At 43.4% G+C, this 26,429-nt stretch overlaps 1 protein-coding gene and 1 long non-coding RNA gene across 2 annotated transcripts in view; both read left to right on the forward strand.

The window, feature by feature from the left end:
* LOC133347227 (uncharacterized) overlaps positions 1–26,429 on the forward strand; it is a 344,284-nt gene that overhangs the window by 237,667 nt on the left and 80,188 nt on the right. The gene's annotated exons all lie outside the window — the stretch shown is intronic.
* Positions 1–26,429, forward strand: part of LRRC9 (leucine rich repeat containing 9) — a 58,266-nt gene that overhangs the window by 10,796 nt on the left and 21,041 nt on the right. The window contains 11 exon segments of the mRNA XM_061559314.1: positions 349–531; positions 1,490–1,645; positions 10,623–10,864; positions 11,593–11,724; positions 12,629–12,808; positions 13,966–14,083; positions 14,668–14,800; positions 15,763–15,903; positions 18,448–18,674; positions 23,412–23,642; positions 24,721–24,840. Coding sequence (XP_061415298.1) covers positions 349–531; positions 1,490–1,645; positions 10,623–10,864; positions 11,593–11,724; positions 12,629–12,808; positions 13,966–14,083; positions 14,668–14,800; positions 15,763–15,903; positions 18,448–18,674; positions 23,412–23,642; positions 24,721–24,840 — 1,863 coding nt within the window.

Genomic DNA, 26,429 nt, shown 5'->3' on the forward strand with positions numbered 1-26,429 from the left:
TAACTGGTGAAAGAATAGAGATTGGTCTACAATTTTGACGAAAAGCTTTCGTGACTGCAGGGATTCATATTCTTTGGGTCTTTCGGTAAAGTCACGTAGATAGGTTCATTTTATTTCATTTTCTTTGACCCTATCTACCTGACTTTACCGAAAGACCCAAAGAATATGTTAGATACTGGATGAATAAGAGCAGATTTCTACTCCAGCGGAAATGTACCTTCGATAAGTGAGAGGTTGAAAATGTTTGCGAGAGGTTTATGAATGAGTTCCGCCACAGCCACAAGTGCAAATGCAGGCAACGCCGCCATAGTGACCGTAGCCATGTGCCTGTCCGTGGTATGCAATTAGGAGCTGACGCAGCTGAGCCGTTTGCCTGCGCTCACGGAGCTGTCCCTGCAAGACCCATTGTATGCGTCATGCTCCGTTTCCCTCCTCTGCAACTACGCCACACACCTGCTCTACCACCTGCCTCAGCTGCGCCGCCTTGATACCATCGACGTGTCCTCCAGGGCCCTCAAGGACCTGGCTGAGGTAAGGACCTCACTGGAACCACACACATTGAGTCCTCAATTTTTCCCTTGCTGAAGAGAGCCTCTGTTCATAAGCATTTAAGAACTTGCACAAGAAGAAATGTGTTCAGTTTGTTGTTGATTTTGTCTGATGGATATCTGGTATTGAACTTTGATTTAATGCACATTTTCCTTGAATACGATATAAACAAAGAAGCCTTTATGAATGAGTTTGAGTCTTGCTTCAATACATTTCAGCATGTGAACCAAGTTTCTCATTAACGCACACAATTTTCCTCGACATATTCTGCTGCAATTGTCATTTTGTTTTGAAATTATGTAAACCATTAATTTTTTTTTGTTGCTGCAATATTGCATCAGGCTTTCGCGATCAATATTACCCATAATAAAGGTTTTTTTGGGTGAGATCGCATACATATATAAATGTGTCGTTAAACCCACCTCCATACGACACAACCCAACCAATAATAGGTACTGCATAGTCCGAGACTAACATTATCCATTGAAATTTATGTGACGACATTAACCCCCTCTCTGGTCTTTGCACGTAATAAGTTCACAGTGATGACATCACCTTTACTCTATTTAAGACCGAAACAGGAAGACTTCTTCACAATTCTGGGTAATTGCCTGATGGAGCTAGATGTAATCACCAGAGAAACATCACAGTACTCGAATTGTAAATGTTGTGGGTTTACTCTCCCACACACCGGTGTGCTGAAGTAGTAACTAATTGGCACGTTTTGTTTACGTGACAAATCCCTTACTAATTGGCTGCGTCGCCGGGTGGTGGCGGGTTTAACGGCGCATTTATATTTACGCAATCTAACCCAAAAAATACTGTATCATGGATACAGCTGGCATGCTGCACAATGCATTTTATAGCCACGTTCTGCGTTTATGCAGTTACAACTGTGCTGTGCTCTGTTTGAATTGCTTTCACCCGGCGGTGCATGCAGTCGACGGTGGCCAAGAAGATGGTGTATTATGGCATGCGAATCCATGTCGAGAAGCGAAGTCTGGCTCTGCGGCTGGAGCGGCTGAATGAGGCGAGGGCTGGCCTGGTGTGCGGCCTGGAGGATCGCCTACGGAGGCTTCACTTCGTCATCAAGAACGTGAGCACTTGCATGTGTGTGCGTTTTGCGGGATCCCTTTTGCCCAAATGTCATTTCTTTTTGTGAATGAGTTTACATTTTCCAAGCAGTAGTGGCTATGCACGTGGCTTGTAATCCAGCATTGTTGGTGGATCGCACGATTCTGAAACTCCCTTCCCGTGGGCGTTGAGATGCCATACTCTGATTCGCCATGAGAAGGCAGTACAGCAAGTGGACTAATTGCTATCTGTTTCCATCTGTACGGTGATATAGTGTTGCCCGCTTGCACACATGGGTTTTCTCCGGGTGCTCCGGTTACCTCCCCAATGTATAAACACTCATAAATTGGCTGAAAATTTATTGAAATAAAAACCCAATGCAGTACCCTCCTGACTCATACATATTTTTTTAAAAATCAGGATATTGACAATGAAAAATGAAAAATCTGAGGTGTGAAAAAAGGATGGAGAGATGCATGCTCAGAATTACAATGAGAGATGGAAAGAACAGCACATAGCAGGGAAAAAACAGAAATTGGAGACATAACATTTCCTGCTCATTAAAGTAAATGGGGTTAGGCAAAACAGCTCACCAGAAGGGATGATGGATGGCCAATGGACAAGGTTAGTTTTGAAACAGCAGTCAAAGAAGGGTACGCGTTCAAAGAGATGAACATCTAAAATGAAGTGAAATGGATTATATCATTGCAGGATCATGAGAGATGCAAATACAAGGACCGGTGATTATGATGAGGCGGAGAGCTGTATCTGTAAATATGAAAGGCTGCAATATAATTCCATCAACGACATATTGTGACAAACAGTTCAGCATACGTTGAAGGGGTATTGTGTGTATGTATGTTGAGCCATACGTCGCCAACCGTGCTAGCCTCCTACTGTGGCCTTCGGACTATGTAATCAGCAAATGTGTTCTACTCACCATATGAAATGATGAGAGTTTTGTACTCCCTGGTTCTTTCGGTAAAGTCAAATAATAATAGAATACCACGTTTCGCTTGCAACACAAGCAACTATCATCAGGTACAAATGAATGAGAAAACAAACATAGTAAACTTGGAAATATAATGCAATACAACAACTTTACTATGTTTTTTCTACCGTGCTTGTTTATAAGTCTTCTCTCTCTCCTCCAGCCGCTATGGGCAGCAACTCCACACAATGTTCCATGCCCGTTTGTCCAGAAGTCCAGTGTCCAGCTTGTCCGTCCCCCATGGGAAAGAATTCCACACAACTCCCCCTCTGCCCCAAACCCCCCTCTCTCTCCACCTATGATAATATTCTATTATTATTATTATTTATTTAATTTATTTCTACGTGACTTTACCGAAAGAACCAGGGAGTAATTCCTGCAGTCACGAAAGCTTCGAATCTAGTTTGAGAGTTTTGTAGTTTAGACTTTCATAGTGGTCACAGGTCAGATTATGTCCAGTTGAGATTAGAGAGAGAATAGGGGATGAACCTGTACTTAGAGCTGTAACAAGGGGCCATCCATTGAGTAGGTACGCAAAAATCTGTCAAAACTTGACCTCTCCCCCTCCCTGTACGCACGCGTACTTTTTACACCCCTCCCCCCACCTGCGTACAGACGCTTGACGCACCCCCCCCAGAATCCTATAGAACGGCCGATATTGAATCCACACAGAAACGATCAAGGATTAATAATATTAACGTGTTTAAGTAAACAGATAGTCCACCGCCGGACTATCTAACTCATTTGAAGGCCAATGGAGACAAATTACTATCGAGGCTTCACCCCCCACCCCCCCCCCCCCGTTTCCTATGCGTACATTGTCAGTAGACCCCCCCATACGCACGCGCACGCATTTGGGTTAACCCTCCCTCCCTTCTCCATGCGTACGTACTGAATGGGTGGCCCCCAAGTAGATGGTTGCAGTGGCATACTCTTATTACTGTAGTTTAAAAGTCAAAAGTCTTATGTTCTTAAGGCAAATTACATGTACTTTTTTATACACGTGTGTTTAATCTTGTTTTCAAATTGTGCTTATATAAGTGAGCTTGCTTCTATGCGGGTGCATGTGTGAATGTAAATACATGCACTTACAATAAAAGTGGGAAACAGATGGCAGACAATAATCTGAAAGCTATCATATTTTGTATGTACATAAAGCACTTCATGAAACAGCCATGCCATACATTTCAATAACCTTGTTTTAAGGCACTTTGTGATGTACGAGTGAGTGGCACGGCTGATTTGAAGTGAACAAAGTCTCATATATAATGTAGGATTTGCTGAATTCAGCACAGCGAATGGCTTGTCATGGATTTGATGGTGCAAGGGTATAAAGCCACATATCTAGTTCCTTGCAGAGAAAAGAGGAACATTGTAACATTATCCTAATGGAGCCACATGATGTGACATTACTCATTTTACCTATGGCATCAGTTTGCAAACTCCAGTCATCGTACCCCACCCCAAGCCTGTAATTTTCATGTTAACTGACCTCTATTCATATGCACATTCGGCAGTGTACATAACACAGCCGACAAAGGGCAGTAGCTCCGAGAGCAGCCCTTGTTAGTATCCTGTACTTCCAGCCAATATGTGATAACGCACACAGTGCTTAGCAGTCTTTCAAATATATTAATAGTTAAGAGGCAAATACATAAATACACATTGCAATATGCCTTCAGTTTATGCAGCAGAGCCTCAATAAGTAACGAAACTCTTGCTATGGGAGGGTTGGTCGCCTCCTTATTAATTCATGTCTTGTAAGTGGGAGGAGACTTGAAGACCAGAGACACTCATAAATCTGAGGGGATAAGTCGAAGGTCTGCATAGAGAGGTCTAAAATACACTTGCTGTACTGCCATTTCATAGACGCATCACAGCCCCGATGTGCAATGTAATATTGGCATGTGGACGATGGAGACAAAAGGTCTGTGGCGATATTGACATGTTGACTATAGAGACACGTACACTGTAGCAGTGGCAAAGCCCTATGTGTCCAGTTCATGAATTTACCTTGGTCATGATTCTGCTTAATTTTGGCAGAAATACCAGTGGTTTTGCGAAACCTCAGCAACTTATCATGGGGTCCATTCTGCCATTGGTAGACTGCATGCTGCTGCATCTATTCTATTCTAGCTTATGGCAATATGTTCAGGAGCTAAATGCCAATGTCGAAGTCTGCAAGCAATGAGAGGGCTTCATGAGAGAATTTGTATAATGTTGCTATTCCTCCTCCGAAGGAGCACAGATTACAGTGGTTTATTATGTGGTCCATAGTCTGAGTTGCATGGCCTCAATTGCAATATGGCTGGTCTTTAATTTGACATGCATAAAGAAGATGTGCGCATCGGTCTGTTGATGTTATGCTGCAGTTGATGGTACACTAGTGTCTTCGAGGAATGTCAAAGCTTAGAGGGGCAATGTTTGGATCTCGAATGAGGTATTTATTCTGGACATCTACGTTGTTCCACTCTGTTCGCCAGCGTTCTTCTGGATCTGGTTGAGATTTGACATAATAGATCAAGTTGGGAAGAACTATGGCAATGCCATGGTGGAATTTTTGGAACATTCAGAAACTGAATTGTCTGTGAATTTGGGTCTACTTTGTGCAGTGTGATACTCGTGGCTTGCAACGCGAATGCACTTCCACATCACCCACACTCCCCCCGATCTCACAGCTTCCCCCAAAAACAATTTTGTTTCACCGCCTTTGGTCATCCATAATGTACAGTGGACGGTCACATAGAGATAAAATCAATAACATATCACGATGATAAACTGTATGCAGTATTTGTGAACTATTTTTTGTAATTTTTATTATTATTATGAAATGACATGGAGGGCTAGATGGAGAAAGCCGTGTTAACCAGCGAGGTCCTTGTCTTACCTCACCACGTTGCCAATCACACCTGTGCCCAAACACATTCCTGCGGAGGGAGCTGGTAGGAACGTTGGGTTGTTCGGTCAATGGCCAGGGTCAATGGCGGCGTGGTGTATTCCGCAAATATGCCCGACTGTAAGGGCGGGCACAAGCCGGCGTGAGTAGGTTAAACGTTGAGTTTTATAAGGGCACCACGGGGTGACCAGCCCCTCCCCACCCAGCCCCACCCCTCCCACCCCCCACCCAGCCCCACCCAGCCCTTCCCCACCCTCCCCACCCAGCCCCTCCCCACCCTCCCCACCCAGCCCTTCCCCTCTCCACCCAGCCCCACACCTCCCATTTTTTGATGCACGATGGACGAACACAATAATCCCCTGTGGGTTGGTGGAACCAGGAGGTTCCTACCAGTATAATGTATAGCATTTCCAGTGTTGGAAGTATATTGTGATTATGTATTACATTGTGCCACCAATCGTTTACCAAAAACCTTGAATGGTTTATTTATTTACGTTTTCCATTCCATGACATTGTACACAGTAACCATATTTTCCATACATGCCTCACATGAGTGACTTGTAAACAAGATCTACACATTTTACTCGGTTTTCTGTATGCCTTATGGCTTTTTTGGTTGTTCATAATGTGGCAGACAATGCTATACTTTTCTTCATGGTCCACAATAACCCATTGTGCTAGCTTGCTAAAGCTACCAATCATCCTGATATGGCCAGCACAGTAGTGGTTCAACAAAGGCTGTCCCAGTGTCCCAAAGCCTTTTGAGAATTGGGATTTTGTCACAGATTTAACGGCCTCATGCTCAACTCGTGTTGCGGGCAAAGGGCAAAAAACTCAACACATTAGCATTAAAATAAAACAATAATATATTTCTTATGTGACGTTTTGGGCAATGTCCATCCTTCAAAGCACATACATCGGCCAGAGAGATATAGAGGATGATACGAGTTGGAGGCTGCACTTTACACTTTGGGGCCTGATGAGAAATATATTATGTTTTCTGATGACCAGCTTTTAGTTTGGCATATAAGCAGTTACCTCCTAGAAGCTATTGGGTAACAGACAAACCCTTCAGTAATCAAACAGGGCAAAGGGCATGTCTACCTGAGTAGTGGGAGGAGCTACCTGAGCAGTGGGCATGGATTGGAGAGTTGGCAGCGCCATTGTCAAAACGAGTGAGCAGCTCACTCTCTGTGTGGGGGGGGGGGGGGCAATTGATCGAGTGGACGTGGAGTGAAGGGCTGGCAGCTCGCCATGTGTTCTGATTGAGCCTCCAAGAAATGCGGTACCTGTATAGCCTGCTGCAAAAAAAGGGGTATCAGCAGGTCGATGCAAAACCCCTTCCTTGCTGTGCTGCAGGGAAACGTGCCTCTGGTTCCATTTGATGCTTGGTGTTCTGAAACCTCACCGCTCTATGCTGAAGATCCACGTGCTGGGGAGACAGGGAGACGAGCTGGGGTTGCTAATAAGCACGGAATTGTGGAGGTCATGGAGTTCACTACTGCACAGCATTGCATACTGCACATTAAACACTTGCTCTCACTTGAGCCCACAGGGAGCCATGCAGTTCTGGAGCAGATTAAGGCCTGTGTTTAAAATTATGCATTATATTTTTTTTAATGATGGAGGATTTTGTTAGGAGGATTATATAGCAACGTCAGAAGGGTTCTGCGTTGGGATGTTTGGCCATTAATGGTGTTTGGCATATGGAAGAAAACCAGAGTACCTGGAGAAAATCAATGCATTTGAGGGCATTACACTTAAAGCTGTGCACAGATGGATTCAAGAAGGAATTGAGGAGATTTGATGAGAATAAATGTAGGTTAATGACATCATCCAAACTATTCAGAAAAGTAAATTGGCTTGGGCAGGAGCCGTCGTTAGAAGGGATGATGGATGGTGGTCAAGAATAATAATGTGGCAGCCATTATTATTTTTGGCAGCCAAGGAGCATGTCTGAAAGGATGTGTTGCCCAAGAGATGGAGTGTTGAGATCAATTCATGTGCAGGTGCTGGATTGATTGTTGTATGCATGTTGAACTTTTTTCGCACCTTACGTAGCAAACCGTGCTTGTCGGCGGCACCTTGAGTAGGCCTTCATCCAGAAGTGGATTGATTGTGGCTCATGATAATTTTTAAACTGCGATATAATTTCACACTGATATTCTACATCGTTTTCTGTATTAGTCCACCCTGGCAAATAATAACATTTTGTTCAAAAAAATGTGTTCAATAATAGGTTTCACAGAAAAATATATAGTTTCCGAATTTAATTGTGTGTATTAACATTAAGTTACCTTTATAAAGTCTTCACTTTTTAGATGACCCTCATGAAGCTTTGGAAAAAAAAAATACTACAGTATTTGGCATGTCATTGATTTGTACAGTGCTTTTCAAGTACAGTATTGAATGTAAGGTCTATATTTAGAATTTCTCAGAAAGACAGTGAGTCACTCTCATTCCATCATGTCACTCAGTGCCACTATACAGGCTCCCCTGGGTACACCGAAACAGACTGGCTCAAGCTATGACTGTGACTCTTAAAACAGGCCACACAATCCTTTTCACATATGTGTCATTTCATAAAAATAATCCTTTGCAGTCATACACGACCACATGTTGTGTGCTGTGCAATTTATCCCCGTGTCACACAGTTTGGTGAAGGCAGTCCCTTTTAACTGGTTCAAACCCAATCCACTTTCTGAAAACTGTAAGAATGTCACAGTGTGACTGCAAGCACAGGCGCTGGCATGTAATTGATAGCATTAACATGACGTGCTTTTCTGTCGAAAAAGCCGCAATCCACGCACGTCAGCATGGTTGTGCCCAGAACATGTTATATATATTTTTGGCAAGTGCTCAAAGTGTTAATTGTGTTATTTTGTCGTGCCGATTTCCACTGATGACCCACTCGATGATACAGCCTCACGTGCCGGGCAGATGTGCAAGCCACGTAAAAATGTCATGGCAGGGAATTTGACAACCCTGCAATTGGCTGTAGAAATCTGGAGCCAGTTGATAAAATAAATTCTACTAACCTATCTGCCTGCAAATATCCACCACAGCCCCATCTATCCTTGATTCTAGGTGAGTGTCAAAGTGTGTCCCTGCTTACACTAGAAATTGGGTGTCATTCATCTCAGTTGGTGCCCCTGATCCCATGCTAGAAATTCTAACTTCCTATTATTGGGAGGGGAGGGGGGCAGACGTTTTTTAACCTCAACATTTTCTTGTCCTCACAAACAATGTCGTGGTTTATGTAAGGTCCACATTTCCCAACACTTCAACACTAAGCCAGACTTATGCAGCAAAAATCCAGCCTTCTTGGTGGTTAAAGGGTCATTTTGTGCAAGTATTGATGTCAGAGGTAGTGGTGGTAGAGTGGTCAGGGCACTGCACTGTGAACCTAGTCACCTGAGTTTTATTCCCAGCCAAAGTTAACATCAGTGGCTAAACCAGTCCTGAGACCCCTTTCAACTTGCAGTGATCAGTATGGTGATGTATGAGCATACAATCTCCATGGCCGGCACAGCGAAAATTTTCATTATTAATTATTATTGATGTCTGTTCAGGGTTAACTGTAGCAGTATAAGCATTTTTGCATGGAATGGCCACTGTTGATGTCCCACAGAGTGGTACATGTTTCATCAACCGCTGAGGGAAGATCAGCCCAGTCAAACTCTGACTCGGAATTTAACTCAAAACCTTCTAATTGTGAGTAACGTACTCAAACCATTATTTCCCTTCTACGTGACTTTACCGAAAGAACCAAGAATATGAATCCCTGCAGTCACAAAAGCTTTAAATCAAAATTCACACGGGCACCCTTACAGTCATCTCATTGGTAGTGTTGGCACACATCTGTAATCCAGTACTTTGCTGGCAAGGCATGTAGATTTGTGAAAATATCTCAATCGCTCAGCTGTGTGGTGGGGTTGGAACATCCTTCTTAATTTACTTAAGCCAGAAAAATGGTATGTCAATAAGAGGCCCTGTCAGATGACACTTCAGAAGTATTGCCTCTGGAGTCATATATTTGCGAGAAACCCAAACCCCATTGAAGTCTTATGATGAGTTCATTATTTATTGATAAATAAGTGACATTATTTATAAAAAAAATAACCTGATGGGTATGCAGGCACAAGGGATATCTAATTAACAAGTGGCGAGCATCTCTGGAGGCTGGCCTTCACCTTAGGTAGGAGTAAAAACTTTGCACAGCAATCAGTATTACATCTAAACATCTCAGTAGGGTATATCCGGAACGAGTGAGACTTGTTTTGCCATTGCCTCCCAGGTTTTGACACACCTCTGCAGGAGCTGTCAGATTAAATATTTCTCTTGTGGCATTACGTTCCTGTGTTTGAAATATCGTTATTATTTATGGACTGTATGTGAATTTACAATAGTTTTTAGTCCAAAAGGCACTTTTTGTATATTTAATGTATGTTCATGTTTACATTTTATATTCCTACCTTTGTCATAGATTGAAATATAGATATAATAGACCAAAATGCATCATTGACGTTTATTTTATTACATTTAGAATTACGAATCCATTATGACGTGGCACTTCCCATTTTAATTTTGGTGGTTTCATGGGCCCATATTTCAATACAAAGAGACATGCAATACACTTGCAGACTAGCATACGACTTATGTTTAACCAGTCAACTTATTATATCTGCAAGAAGTTTCATGTTTGCAAAATGTATTTCCCTAAATTTATCAACTGTCTGAACATCATGGTTTATTGGATTATTAACTTATCTTATCTATATTCATACCTTCTACATTACACTGTATTCCCTTATAGAATGTGTAGTCATTCATGGGCCATTTTTATCACATGGGCCACCTTAAATTTTTGGCTCTGATTTGCATGTTAATTAAAATAACTTTTCTGCTGATTTTCAACATAAAAACACACAAATTACTTAATAGAGTGACAATTTTCCCATTATTCTGACAAATGTTGATGGCACAGTATTTCCATTTTCAAGTGGTGACCTGGCAGAAATTCTGAACTGGCACGACGAGGTGGAAAAGATGGATGTGAGGGAATCACGCGGTGAACATGCAGTGTTGTGTTCTTGCTTGTGTACACTGCAGGTTGAGAGAGAGCTCCTGGAGGCCGAAACAAGTCCTTCCGTTGCCTCTGTGGAACACTTAGGAGGGGACAAACAAGAGGAAGAAGAAGCCAACGACAGCAGTCAGGAGTCATCAGGCGAGCACTCGTCAGATGAAGGCCAACGTGATGCTGGAAATAAGCGTCCTGGCAAGAGGGTCAAACTCCATGTCAAACTCAAGGCCCTGCAGGATAGAGTCAAGTACTGGTGTCAGAAGATCCACGTGTGAGTTATGGTTAACCTTCTGAACCCTGTTACTGGTGTGCCACAGTGACTTAACTTCTCCTTCTCTCTGTCTGTGCATGTTTCTGTGCAGTTGACTTTGCATAGGGAACAATGGTACTGTAGTTTGTGCATTATGTTATGATCATTTTACTTGGGTGGAATCTCCTGGCCATGATGCACAACCAACTTCGTCTAAGCCTGCCTTTTTTTGCTTAACCTACACTGAGAAGATGAAGGTAGTTAGTTGGTGTGTGTGTGTACTGGCCACACTAATCCTGTGCGTGCCAAACCACTTGCAGTAGGTAATCGCCAACAGCTCTTGCCCTTACAATATAAATCACAAAATTGTGAATCTTTGTTAATGTTTTTTTCTGTGTTCGTCTTTATATATGCGTATGTCCATGCTTGCATGTATAGGGATTGGTGGCATTCTGATTATCAAACTGTATTACAAACCTGGCAACCTGAATTCAATTCCAGGCCACGTGAATTCGATTCCCAGTCATGGATGACATCAGTGGTAAACATCTGAACTAACCGGTCCTGACTCTTCCTGAGGTCGACAGTAATGTAGGCATGTTAATATCAATCATAGGGAGACAAAGGTGTCCAGGCATGGCATAATGGTGGGCACGCCATCCTCTCGTGTGCTAGGCTGACCTTCACAAACAGCACTTGCCCCGATAGTCTGTTAAGGCTATATGGGGGATCTTTGTCTGTATGTGCAGCATAGATTTGGCGCATGCAATGGCTATGCGGCGGTGCCGGGAAGAGTTGGAGCAAGCAGAGCGTCGTCTCGCCATTGAGCTGGAGTCTGGGGGGAACGTCCGCTTTGAGAGCTGTGGCCCTGATAATGTTTGGTAAAGGCTGCTCCGGCATTCGCACCATCATCATCCACAAAGAGGACGTGGAGGAATTGTTGGTGGTGGCATACAGAGTTTCAGCCAGTAGACTTGTTTTTCTGAGCGTTTTCTTCAGAATGGCCTGACACACCCAACAGAAAGCAAGTAGCTGAAAGAGGTTTAAATCAGATGAAGAAGATATTATTTTAATTTTACGAATGAAAGCTTCAACCAAAAACGAATTGCTCTTTGCTTATCATATACATGTGTTCTGGGCGGTCTGACATGCCCATACAGGGAGTTGATCAGAAATATTGAGCCATTGTCACTGAGCTGGTTACTTACTTCCCCAATGGAGACAGGTGATGCTGTAAACAATTGTAAACCAAAACTTAGGGATAGTACTTATGTCTATTGAGCTAGTATGGGACATTCCACATTCCTGTTGACTCTTCACATGATAAGGTCGCACTCATTACACAAAAAATGCTTGCCTCAAATGAACCACAGTACCTTGCTCATCTCGTGAAGGAGCATGAACCATGACGCAAACTCCGGTCATCCTCGCAGCGGCTTTTGGCTAGCCATCGAACAAAGACGGGATACCCCATCGTGCACTTTCAGATGGAGTTCTGCACCCATCTGGAACGCTCTTCCTTCCGATATTATGAAGTAACTGGAGCTATGCAATTTTAAATCGAGATTGAAAACTAATTTCTTTCGAACTGCTTTTTGTGCTGTCCTTCCCACGCCCATCCGATTACTACGGTTGGCTACATAGTACAGCGCGACAGAAGTTCAACATACCTACATTCACAATGTGATACTTATTTCATACTGCGGTATTCGACAACATGCTTAGCTTGACACGCCAAAGTTAAGAGCATGGTCGTGCCCTCCCTTCCGCCGCCCCATCGCCCAGCTTCACGTCGTGCCAGGAGCTGCTGCTGTCGCGTTTCTGCGCGTGGGATTTCTACGCGTGCGGTGCGACGGGGGTGCGCGCGCGTGCCGTCACGCGCGTGCACAATCGCGCACTGAGGCAGCGTTTCGACGAGAGGGTGGAGGCTCTGCGCGACCACGACCGTGAGCTGGGCATCTCCAAGTAAGGCCGAACTGGGCACATACGGCAGTGAGCACCGACTGAATAAAAATAAAAAACATCACCGCTGTCATAATGACTACTGGATTATTAATAACGGGGATATGTCAGAATCAGAATCTTTATTTAGACTGGAGGAATCCGATGAGATATGAAGCTCTTTTTCACAGATGTCCAGCTTCAACAACACGCGGAATTTTCTTTATATATATCCATTTTCATACCATATTCAGCGGCTTAAAAGACGCACCCGCCCAAGTAATGGGTCATTGTAAATAATAAATATTCTGCCAGTGGACCTGTTTCACAGCAAAGAGGGCAAATATAAATGTTGAATAAAGTTGGAAAACGTGTGTAATTGTAATACATTTTTTATAAGTCTCCTTGCCATTCGAGACTCCTGCTTAGATGTCACACACGTGCTATCTGCATGACGTTTACATTGTCCCTGTGAAAGTAGTCTTCATGTGATGTCTGATTGTGTGTTGTCTTCACGTGTTGTCTCGTTGATTTTTTTTATGCCTCTCCCATCTCCGTGCTGGTCTGCAGTGCTGTATGTCCCTTGGTGGGTTTGCTTCATGATGCCACCTTTGCTTTATCTGTACGTGCTACCTCCACGTGTGCTCTTTCCATTTGTTCGGCCACTTGTTTTCATCTGGTTTTGTCACAATTCATCTCCTCCCCGAGATTCAATGAATTTGCCACGATTTGAGGTCAGGTAGCTCATTAGTTTTGGTCCTGTTTGTATTGTCTCTCATTTGTTGTCTGTACTGGATCACCTGTACTATCATGCCTTTAGTGCCCGCTTCATCTGTACTGCGTCTCATTTGTTTGATCTCCTTTCTACACATACCCGCTTTGTGATGTTTTTACTGATTGATTGTTCCGTCTCATTTGTACTGGATGTCCCCTCGCTACTATTGTTTGCAGTGTCCAGCTTGTCCTGTCCCATTGGTCCTAGCCATCCATCTACAGGAAATGTTTGCAAGGATCTAAAATAATTGGGTCGAATACACACAATTTTACTTGTGCATTCGAAGCATACGAATCAATCTTAATTCATAAATTAATATTTACATTCTTGGTTTCCTGAATAAAAGTCACGAGGCTTTCTTGGGTAAACGCGTAATAATAATTATTATAATTCCTCTTCAATCCAGGCATTATCACAAGCTGATCGAGTACCTCTTTTGCGTGTGGGACCCGGATGGCACGGAGCCCAATGGGGATCTTCTGCGAGTCGTTGAGGATGGCTTCCCTGATGCGGAGACTTACTGGGTGAGGTCGCCCTTATTAATTACAATGATACTCACCAAGCCATCCGACTACCCCGAACCATTTCCTTTGTGTTGCCAGATGGAGGCAAGTTGAGAAATTGCAATCGTGGAGAACCTGTAACTCATATCTAATTGTCATTAAGTTAGGTTTTGGTCAGTCGTGCAATTTCCACTTGTAATAACTATAATGTCTGTTCACATTTGTGACATTTCCTTAGCAGTTATTATGTTATTGATGCAGCTTCATTGGTTAGCATCCTTTTGGCTGAAATTCACACATCCCTACAAGGCAAGTGTTCTGTATTGGATAAGAATAATATTGATGGTATCAATATATTTCCTTATTTCCAACTGCAAAAATAAAATTTGCCATGAAATGCAATCATATGGCTCAATGCGGTTGTATACACCATTTGTGTTGCAACGGAGACTGGACTTAGTTCTCGCAACGTTTTAATTGTATTTTGTCAGTGCTTTTTTAACATTCAAAGATAAAGGATATGGTGTATTTTTTGCTGGGATATTTATATATGACCGCAATGTAAATTACACTGCCTTCATACCTCACTGGATGGCTTTTTTCAGGACCTGGGAAAGGACGGCGCAGTCACCCTGGCCAACAGCTTGAGTTTGAGTGAGGGACCTCGCATCGAGGCTCTGCTACAGAAGGCAGAGGTGGATGAAATGAATGCCGTCGACCCTGCACCATTTCGATATGGTATAAACACGCTCGTGTCGCACGCGCAAACACGACGACAACAACAACCGCCATTGACCACTACTAAACGGTTGTGATGTCACCGCAGTGCTTGTGCCAAATTAGGCCTACAGAGAGAAAGATCCCCAGTATAGCCTAAACAGACTGTTGGGGCAAGTGCTGTTAGCGACTACCTATGAAGACCTGCATGGCACACGAGGGGGTGGATGGGCAGAACCACGCCGGATGTTTACACTGCACCAGCTATTCATTTGAGGCTGAGTCGACCTAGGGGAAGCCCAAGACTGGTTGAAATAATCATTACTGATGTTGGCCCTGAGCGGAAATTAAAATCGGGTCGCCGGGTTCATGGTGCAGCACGCTAACTGTTGCATTTTCGCAAACACATTGACACATGGACATACATGTATATGTACCATACGCTTGTGCAAATACATGTACTTGCAAGTGGAAGTAGTGGTGGTTTGCGATAAACTTCTTATTAATCTCTGATAAATTTCTGCTCATGCGCATCAGTGGAAATTTGTATCTGAGCCTCGTCTGGACTTCCTGTGTTCCAATGTGGTATAAATTAAGTATTTGGTCTAGTGTGTCAGCATCAGTACTCGAGAGACAAAGGTGGCTGGGCAAGGCACTGCTTCCATCTCCTATTAAGGTGTAGTGCTTGACTAAAAAAAAATCTTCATCATTTGCTCAAACTCTAACGGCACTTGTGTACCACCTTTCTGTGAAATCGACAGTGGTTGTCCTATGAAGAGATTGGACCCACCAAAGGAATGTGTAAATTCCATCACCGATTTCGGGCTGCTAACAGACATTACATTCGTGCCACCCCATGCTATTTTGAGCAGAGAGGCACATTGATTTGACTTTTAAACAGCACCTGCTGTAATAGCTTTCCTAACCTAAAAGAGGTATCGGTGTTATTGCTTGTGTGTGGGTGCATTTATTTCGCTCCTCAGGACAGCTGCTGGTGGTCAAGGTGTACCTGGGTCGAAGTGCACAGGCCCGGGAACTTGGTCGGGTTTGTGCCAGCGACTACCCAAACTGCGACTCAATATTTCGGCCCAGGAAAAAGGGTCTGCCGATTGGATCAAAACACTGCTCCAGGTGAACACAGCCTCCACGATTACACGCACATGGTGTGAGCAAGCAGTTTCTGCTGGCGGAAAGGCCCCCACTAGAGGGAGCCCCTTAAGGGTATTTGGCCTACTCTTCCACACCTGGCCAGACGTCTAGGGAGATGTGGGAGTGCCCACACTTTACCACCACACAACCTACCGATAGACTTGCCGTATTTGTACTCATTTGTGCATCTGAGTGGACAAAAGCACGGTTGAGATTCAAGAAACTAGTCCATTGTTTCAACGGCCATGCCAGGAGCCCAAGTTGAGCCTGGCAACCTCTGGATTGTATGAAAACCATTACACAATGGCAGCATCCTTTATTACATTGCATGAATAACGTTGAAAAAAATTAGAACAGTTTCACACAAGTTAAATTCACCAATATGACATGTGGCTCCACTGTCCTTACTTGTTCCTCAATGTATAACCACTGTGCTGTGTCGGCCCGGCTCACGTCGAGTTTGTTTTGGCATTATTGCCGAATTGTGATAAATTCATGTTGCAGTGTTGCCTGATTCACTGTGTGGTAATGAGTGGAGCCCTGATCTGCATGAAAGCCTGTGGACCAATCAGCAGCTGGAGGAGTGCTGAAAAGAATCAGAGGCATCTGTGCTAACTGCAGCATGCTTCCCTGCTAACAGACTATGCAGACTAATCAGGCTTTGTCTGTCTCACGTACACGAATACAAACACATGTCAATCTGTATGAGATATGCTTCACCCTCTACCAAGGTGTGGAATTGTCTTGTTACTAAGCCGTGTTTGTACTCGGCTTAGTTACATAGCAATTCGCCTGAAGAGAAATGATTTCCATCAGTGCCTCTTGCCTGCAATGACACGGATTGGAATTTTGGACATTGATGAAGAAAATGGAAAAATTAATACATTTTAAAATAATCCAGGAGAAATGCATGCGGGAAAATACACTGCGATACATGAAGGGGAACACATGCAATCAGAGAACAGATGCAAATTTTGGACATAATATTGATGTTCAGAAAAGTAAGATGCTAAGGTCAGGAAATATAGCTAGAAGGGTTGATGGCCCGTGGTCAAGATTAACATCGGATGGATGAGATTGGTGGCAGCAAAATAACGGGCAATATCTGTGGAGATGGAGTAATGGAATTAGTTTGGGCAGAACCTGAAAAGGATTGTGGCATTGGAAGGCCACGATGGATGCTGATAGCGCAGAGAAGACCTATCTCTAGCAGTCTTTGTCATGGCTGTTAATGAGATGCATTTAAAAAAATAAAATACTCAATATTTCATGCATCTGTTTCTTGATCTTATTGTTAGGTAGACCATCTTCGTAACAAATTAAATATTCTTTGTCAGTCAGAAATCGGTGAATGGCATCTAACAAAACACATCAGAGCCTAACTACAGCGATTTTGTGTTTCCTGTAGATAATGGGCACGTGCTGCCAACTGTGGCTTTGACAAACTGATCATTTTAAGGTGCAATACACGATACTGGCGAGTAAAATTTAGCTTACAAGGAAATTGCGGCATTAGCTGTTTCCTTTCTGTGCTCACAAGGCATAAGGTGTGTTCAAATGAAGACAAACGATTGATAATTTCATTTAGAGTGTACTCAGGAATGTTTTAAAACTTACATAAGTTTGAGTGTTACATTCATGTAACATACTAACCAAAAACAAACTTTATCATAAATACGATATAGGTTTATGTTTTTAAAACTGTAATTTACCATAATCATAATTTACATCCACGGCTCTTTGCCAATCCACTGCTGGATGAATGTCTTCTCACACCTTTCAGTCATTGGGGTTGTTTGACCATACTTCAACCACGCTGGTCAGTGCTGCTTGGTGAAGGGGGAGCAGGGACCGGTTCAGATATCACTCGCCACTGATTTCAACAATGGCCAGAATGCAAGTTGCCGGGTTCAGAGTGGATTATAAACTATAAAACACTTTTTATTTTACCAGGTAAGGCCAATAGCTCTTTTATCAGAAGCGACCTGGCCACAAATGATAGCTCAACGAAGTGGCTTATCACGTGGAAATTTGTAGCAGCCAAATACTCGCAGCGCATGTTTCTAAATGTGGAGGGGAAAAAACGGAGGACCCGGAGAAAAATTCATGTGACCACGGTGAGAACATGCAGACTCCAAATATACAGGCATCTGGGTCAGGGATCAAACCCTGACGTCCTGCATACCAGGCAAGGTAGTTAACATCTCGCCACCGTGGCAAATGCAGAGAAGTTGGTGTTGGAGACAGTATTGTGTCTGCCCACCTTTGTCTCGCTTGTAACATTGTTCGTACACTGCATCACCAGGCATTCATGACATAACAACTCGATCTACAAACTCACATTTGATTCTCCACTGATATGCTTGACCAGGACTCAAACTTGGAATTATGTGATCCCAGTGGAAACTAAATACCGGTAATTATGTCAGCGTAACTGAGGCCCAAAGCAGGCTGGACATTTGTCCAGAACAAGTTCAACATTGTACACGAAGCTGATGTTTTGTTCCATTTGATGGCAGCAGCAGCAACAACAACAACAACAGAAGCAGAAGCGAGTGACATTGACCAGCATGGACAGGCAGCGAGTGCAGGTGCCAGCGATGGGGAGCAGTGCTGCCTGTCCCAGCCTCATGGCAATGAGCATGGGCGCGAGTGTGAGTGTGCCCTGCGGCAGTGCCTGTGGTTCGTGCCAGACAGGGACCTCGTGCTGCCAGAGTACATCATCGATCTGGAGTACGTGACACAGGTGAGGCTGGAGGAAACGTCTTGAGCGAAATCGGAAATCATCCCCAAATCACTGATGCGTGGATGGTGGTTCTACGAGCTTGCTGGAATTAAAGGTTTTGTATCCAGAGAAAATGTTCACTCCATTTTCGGTGAACAAAAAGCAGAGAGAATATTAGTCTTTTTTGAATACATGTTTAATCTGGCTGAGTAGCACTGTCAAGCACTTGAGTTACAGATGAAAGGAAATTACATCCCAGTTTAGTATCCATTCAACTCATTATATCTCTGGGGTAGATAAAATTAACATAATTATGTTGAAATCCAACAAACCTAATATGATGGATAGACCGGTCGCTGTTATGGAATTGAGAAAATTTCCTGGCTGGTTTAGAGCTGCCAAATGAGCATAACCCCATGCTTGTGTTGTTTTCAGGGAGTTACTTCCCATTTCCACATATCAATATAAACTGCCCATTGAGGAATTGGCCGAACTATTTAATGCTGGACTATCATGAAAAAGTCATGAGATTCCAAGAGGTTTTCTTGGGTAGATTCAGGACGATTATTAGAATATTCAATTGGCAATAAATGCACGGTGGTGATCAACACATTTATAGACTTGTTTGTGTCTGCAGAAATTTTGTATACATTACACGCATTTCAAAGCCTACAGTACATTTAAAGGATGTTAAGGATACATTTGCTACAAAAAACATCATAGCAATTACATTCAGGTCACTCGGTTTATTCAGCGGTTCACGGACATCGCTCATTTTTAGTGGACATTAACAGATCTGATGGTTACCCAATTTTTACCGTCTGAATACTTTGTACAGACGTCATTTCCCGCGAGTGATAGTAGTGCATGGAACACGGTGCATGCCAACAATAGCTTTGCAGCAGTAGTTTTAATCAATATAAAAATGCAGTCGCATCGGGGGTGACAGGACACAGAGGCCAGGGTGCTGACAGCTGAGGTCCTTCAAAGTCGCAGTCCTTTGCCAGCAGACTTCTCCTTTGTCAATCCACTGCTGGATGAGAGCCTCACCATGCGGTGCGGGTTGTGTATTTTTTTTGTTACTATACTTCACCCCACTGGTCAGTGCGGCTTGGTGAAGGTCGGTAGATGTGGGAGCATTTACAGCGGTGTTCTTCATTGCAAGGCCCGTGGGCCAGTGGCGGTCTCTGGTGGCCTTTAGTGCGGCCCCTGGCAATGCAAAAATGTGGAAACGCCACATCGTGCCTCCAAACCCAATGGTTTCAAATGTGTGGCGGCCTTCACACTGACATCTTATCGGCAGAAGTGGCCCCGATCTAAACATTTGTGAAGAATACTGAACTGCACTATGGCTTTTCAGTGCAACTATGGATTTTGCTGTATCGTCCTCTGCTGTCCCCCACGTAGCCCCACATCCTATAACACTCGTTATGCATGGTGGTTACCCATCCAAGCACCATAATGATCTAACAGGCATAGGTGCACTCCAGGTGTTTTTATTATATGCCTCATGTACGTGGTTAGCAATGAATGCGTTCTTTTTTTACTACATACACTGTCTTCAAATTCAATGTGTCTGGGGAGCCTGAAGTTTAGTGCACTTGCCTCAAAATCAACATTAAAATCCTTTAAAAACACCCAGATATTGAGCTGGAACCAGATAACAAAACTCGTTTGTATTCAATCAGAGGAGAAATTCTTCTGCATCCACATCCGTACTAAGTAGAATGAAATCAAATAGAAATGTGTCATGCGTTACCAATAGAGTCGCCCAACTATGATGATTGTAATGATGGCCTGGCGAGTCGTGGGATTTATCTCTGCCTCTGCAGGTAGAAGTCTCTTTAATCCAGTTCTCTCTTTATGCAAAGTGTTCATGAAGGAATTGGCCAAACACTCTCGGACAGGAACGGCCTGAAAAGGAAATTGACACTCGGCGAAGCTTTGTTTGATCAAGGATTATAATTGTTATTATCAAGCAGTACTCTGCACACACTAATATTGGTATGCTCCTGATACAAAACACGTGTGCTATAAAGGAGTTATAGTCTTTGGCATGACTTGAGCATGGATTGGTATTCATGGAGCAGGTCTTGCAAACATTTATTTTGTTATCCTGCACCCATCTGCATCCCAGTCTCACACATTGCTGCAAAAGATGCCCTTCTATGCTGTTTGGTTCTTTTGGTGAAGTCACGTAGGTAGAAGAAAAAATAATATATCACGACGTTTCGATCGCAACACAAGCAAAAAACCTCCTACGTCAGCAGTCCTCCTGCTGTGTTTGTTTCACACCTGATGACGGTTGCTTGTGTTGCGATCGAAACGTCGTGGTCTGATATTTATTTTACCTACGTGACTTCGCCGAAAGAACCAAAGAGTATGGATTCCTGCAGTCACGAAAGCTTCAACTCAAGATTGATTCCCTTCTAGTATGCAGACATACCAAACATATGCATTTGCCTAGATATGACATCGTTCCACGTGGGCCGTAATGCTTATGCAACCACATTCAAGTACTCATTTAGCAACCTTTAGTTTATTTAAGAAACTCGCAACAAAATTAAGATTGCTGGTTTGTGATTTGTTTCCATGAAATGTTTAGCAATGTTCTAAACATACTCAGAGTCCTTTGTTAAAATCCATTCTATGTCTACACATATATAACACTTCGGTATTGTATTGCTAAGTGCTGTCTTAACAGCGTATGTGAAAACACGTGGCATTCCGCATCTGCTCTACTTTATCAAGTAGTGGATTTTGGACCTCTGCCTGACCTCACAGCCTTTTTGGTTTTGTACACTTTACGCCAGCACATACGGTGGGAGTGGAGTACAACTGCCGATGTGGACCAGTGGCGTGCGCTTACACAGGCGGTCCAAATGTTTGTAAACGCCAACCAATGTTATGCCTTCAAATCAGAGTGCAACATTTTTCCAGTCCAAATATCTGCTGACAAACGGCCTGCTTCTCACCTCGGAGTCGTCCGCCCTCATTGCGATGCCATGAGACGGTGTGTAGCAGCGATCTATTTCTAGGCTGCCTGAGGGGAGAGCTGTTGAGGCAGCACAGGATATGAGCCCCCCCCCACCAAACTCAGCCACCCTGTCTGCAAAGCAATTACTCCGAGATTCTTTATTTATAGACACGGCTTGTCCGAGATGGATGCCCTTGCATTTGCACTGCCGCGTTGTGTGTGACCGACCACAGATAAATTAAAGGAATTGATTTCTCTCTTCTGAGCTAAAATTAATTCCCCAACTGGCACAGACATTGGAAGAGACAGTCTAAAAAGTTTTGACCATTAAATAAAGTAAAATGCATATTTTCCAGTTAATGTAAGATAGTTAACATATCCAGTTTACAAGATCATCACCCTCAGTCATTGTCTGTCCACTGCTGAATGAAAGTCTGCCCATACCATCTCATGGTTTGGGCAGTCAGTTAGGTAAAGAAGTGGGGCTCCCAGTGGTGATGAGTTTAAATCCCAGACAGGGTTGACTCAGCCTTGTCATCCAGGGTCAATACAAAAAAGCACCGCAACAATTGTCTTGTGGAGAGACTGATCCCCACCACAGAAATGGGGTATTTCAACCATAAACTCAGGACCACCACTGGAGATGAGGGCACCCCACATTCCCACATTTATTTGAGATTGGGTTCATTCACCTTTAATAAAGCATTTAGGTGGCGTATTTGACATACATCCTGAACTCTTTCCATCGTTCACGTGAAAATATTATATCAAGTGGCTCCAATAGGGTGCATGAAGCTTAAATTCAAGGCATGACTGTCCCCATTTCTACTGTTCACATTTATTGTGGGCTCGGTAATTATACAGTACATATAAATGTGACTAGAACACAGCCACGCGGAGCCGTTTATGAAATTCTAATGTCAAGTGGTGTATTAAAGCCACAGACACTGTCTTCCAAAAGGGCTTCATTTTTAATTAATACTGCAATAAAGTCTGCAGAATATCACCATGGGGATGGAGATGGGGGCCTGCTTCGAGCTCACAAACCTTACACTATCAAGTTGGCCTTTAGCCAACTGCAATTGCGAACTACAGTGCAGACATTTATTTTAAAAAAGACGTATTATTTACAGCACTTTGTCGATCCACGCCTAGCTGAAGGTCTCCCCATGCCATGCCAGTCGTGGGGGTTTGACCATACCGCACCGTGCTGGTCAATGTAGGTTGCTGCTTGCAGAGTGCGTTGTTTTCTACGGAGTGATGTTAAGCCCACCACATGCAAGCCTGCAGCCTCATGTAGCAATTCTACTGAATGATGAGCGATTCATAATTACAGTGAATTCAAGCTGTGGTGGTGAGAGAGTTGTGAGAAAAGCTCAATCACCCTTCAGCAAACCCATACACCTGCACCACAGAGTGGCCATGAAAGCAAATATAGACAGGGGAGGTTGGTGGCCTTTAGACTCTCACAGGCCCAGCATTGATATTTCAATGGAATCGCTCAGTGTAAATTGCAAGTGACAGCTCACCCTGGGGAGGGGCAGCTGATGGATTAGACGTAACAAACCCCTTTAATGACTAAATGCAAGCTGTGAAAACGTGAGGTTGCATCACATTTGTGGAACGCAGCGCTGTCTAGAACGAATTAAAACAACCTTCATCACCTTCGCCATGAACACTTCTTTCTAAGATAACTATGTATGCCTCATGTACTAGCCTGGTTAAACATACAATAATAAGAAATAGTATTGTTGACTCACACCAGTGTTTGTTTCCCGCAGAAGCAGCCATGTGTGCACTTCAGCATGAATGGCAAGGGGAAGGGGGGAGATGCAGTGGTGCCAGCAATCCTCTGGCCCGGTGGCTCAGCCCACGTGAGCATTGGCGAGGACGTGGGAGACGAGAACGTGCTCAGTATGCCACCCACGGTCCGGCCACGGCCTAAACTTATCAGCCTGGATGAAGCCTCTCTGCTGAGTCTAACCAAGACTTCATCACTCAACCACATCACGGTGAGAAAGCAGGCAACACACGCAGATGAATTTTTGAAAGGGGGAATATGTGTGGTAGGCCACAAAAGAACTGTGTCAGCATCGCTAGTGAGGGATCAGTGAGGCCCAGCGAGCAAATATTCAATACTTTCCAGGGTTAAAGAAAGTCAAAGAGCCTCCCTGCTCAAGCAAGTAATTGGGTAGTATTCATTTTCACTGGTGGCACTGAACCAGCAGTGGAAATACAAAATGTTCACACTCGGGGCCAGTTTCTCCAAAAGGCGGCCACTACTCCGAATGTACAAAGCACACACACGTGCAGCCCATTTTTTGTCAATTCACTGCTGGATGACAGCCTTCCCAAGCCGTGTGGGTTTTGGGAATTATTTGAGCACTATTAAGGCAGCAGTTCTATGCATCATCATCATCATCACCATTGAGGTGGCAGGGATGCTCAGGGCAGTGTCACAGTATGGAGTTCCTATTGTGCCAGCACTGCAGAGACCCAGATTTTAATCCCAATAAGACGCTCGAGTTAAAAACTAAAATAACATGTTCAGTATCATCAATGGATAGTTTTAGCCCAACACCAATGATTTGTCAAAACATCTATTTGGTTTTGGAATATATTCTGCAATTTTGCATTGCAATTGTCATTCTACATGCATGTGTCACCTGGGACTGGGAAACCTGAGGCAGAGTTCGCAGCTTCCGTCATCTGAAGCTGCCACCTGTCACTTAGAAAGATGGCCAGGGTGAACCAATCCACACAAATTACAGCGCAGCCCAGGGGTGTTGGTAAAGTAGTCACATCGTACTTGTTCTGTACCGACAACAGTAATTCTATTTTAAGTGGTGACAAATTGGGACAAAATAATATACCTCTTAGACACAACACATTGATATATTAATTAATTGATCAGAAAATCAAATACGGCAATACAAAGGTTGACACTGAAATACATTTGTGGGAAAAACTATTTCCAGCAAACGGCCTTGGACTGTGCTGCCTTCACTGTTCCTTTGAGCTTTGCTTCCAAGGTCTCATTTCCCAGCCCCACGCCTGGACTTTTCCTGCAACATTGCTGAATATCTGCAGGTCCTCAACTTGCACGGAAACAACCTGACTCGGCTGAAGGATATTAACCGCCTGGTGTTCCTGCGGAGGCTAGTGGTGAGCTTCAATGAGCTGGCACGGCTCGACGACCTTACACACATGGTGAGAATTGTGAAACCCCTCTCCATCCAAACTCTGTCTGCTTGCCTCTGTATCTCCGTCACTATCAACCTCTGTAGACACAATGTCCTGTTAATTCCTCCGGTTCGACTCAATCATTGAGTGTCTGTCTTGTCTTTGTACATTATTGGTCTTCGCATGCAATTGTCTTCATTCTCCCCGCGTGCATCTGCGTTGCTGTTTTATGTTTCGTCTGCCTGTTTTTCTTTCTCGTGTTGCACCTACTTTGTCAGTTTGAGCTTGTTGGAACGGCAGTCTCCAATGCATCATTACTCCAGCAGGATTTATGAATCTGTCTGCTTCATTAGCATATTCAGTGACAGTCTATGCGCTCAATTTGACATATTTGTCTATAAAAAATATACAGGAAATGTCACGTAGAAAGGATTACATGGGCCGACTTATTATGAGATGCTATATCTTTTATATTCTGTATGCAATAAAAAAATATTGTAGTATAAAGTGGTTATTGCATGTGATTACAAACAATACACAGAAAAGCAATTATCTGGAACTGAAACACAAGGGTAGTTCATGGCAAGCTCTCGCATGATTAAATAGAAGACACAGATTTGATAACTGAGGTCAGAGGTGCAGCTGTAATTGGATTCTTCATAAAACCAAATTGACTTGCAATATTAACTGATGACATGAGTGACACATTTGGTTAATGGGTTGATTGATTGTTCCATTGAGGTACAGTGTGTATTTTTCGTCCTGTCTATCCGAATTGTACGCAATTATATTTTTATTAAACTAGCTGCCACATGGTCTCACCACCAATGTACAGGCAGTCATCGACTTACGAACTCACAACTTACGAACCAGCTTATATGAAACATCGTTTTTTTTACTTAAAACGCGAACTCACCATTGCAAACTGAACCGCGGAAATATTTTGTTCAGAGGAGCAATTCTCTGCGAACTGTTGCAGTGAGTCGGCCTCGCGCTGGGAGTGTGTGTACGCGCGTGCGGACATGTGTGTGTGTGTGAAAGTGTGTGTGTATGATTGTGGGGAGCGGTAGTGTAGCGGTTAGCGCGCTGCGCTATGAAAGCGACGACCCGAGTTCGAGTCTTGATCACGGACAACACCAGTAGCTGGTGTGGTGTGTAAACATAACCACCGGGGAGACTAATTCCGGTTTGGCTGCGTACACAGGAAGGCTACAATATACATTGGGACTCATTTTGGTTATTAGGTCAAGCGAGGCATGAAAGAGAAACATTTCAATCATTAAATGCACTGATTTTTTAATAACTATTTTTTATTCAGCCATCTGCCAATAGGTGTGTCTAGTGAGAAATCATAACCAACCAATCACAGAGTTTTGCTTAATCTCCAGTCCAGGTAATGCTCGATCAAGAAATATATTGATCAACCGTGTACTACTTTTGGATCTCAAGTTATAAAATAAATGGTAAACATATATTTATTCATTATTCCAATGTAGTGCTGGGTAGTTGTGGTACTGTGCCTGATTATGGTGCTTTGTCTTTGCAAATTGCATGGTAATTGCATTGATTTAAAACATTGGTACAGTTATTAATTCATTGTGTTGCTCTGTCTTTCC

This window comes from Lethenteron reissneri, chromosome 25 (assembly GCF_015708825.2).
Source record: "Lethenteron reissneri isolate LAM-NWPU_2019-01 chromosome 25, ASM1570882v1, whole genome shotgun sequence".
Lineage (NCBI taxonomy): Eukaryota > Metazoa > Chordata > Hyperoartia > Petromyzontiformes > Petromyzontidae > Lethenteron > Lethenteron reissneri.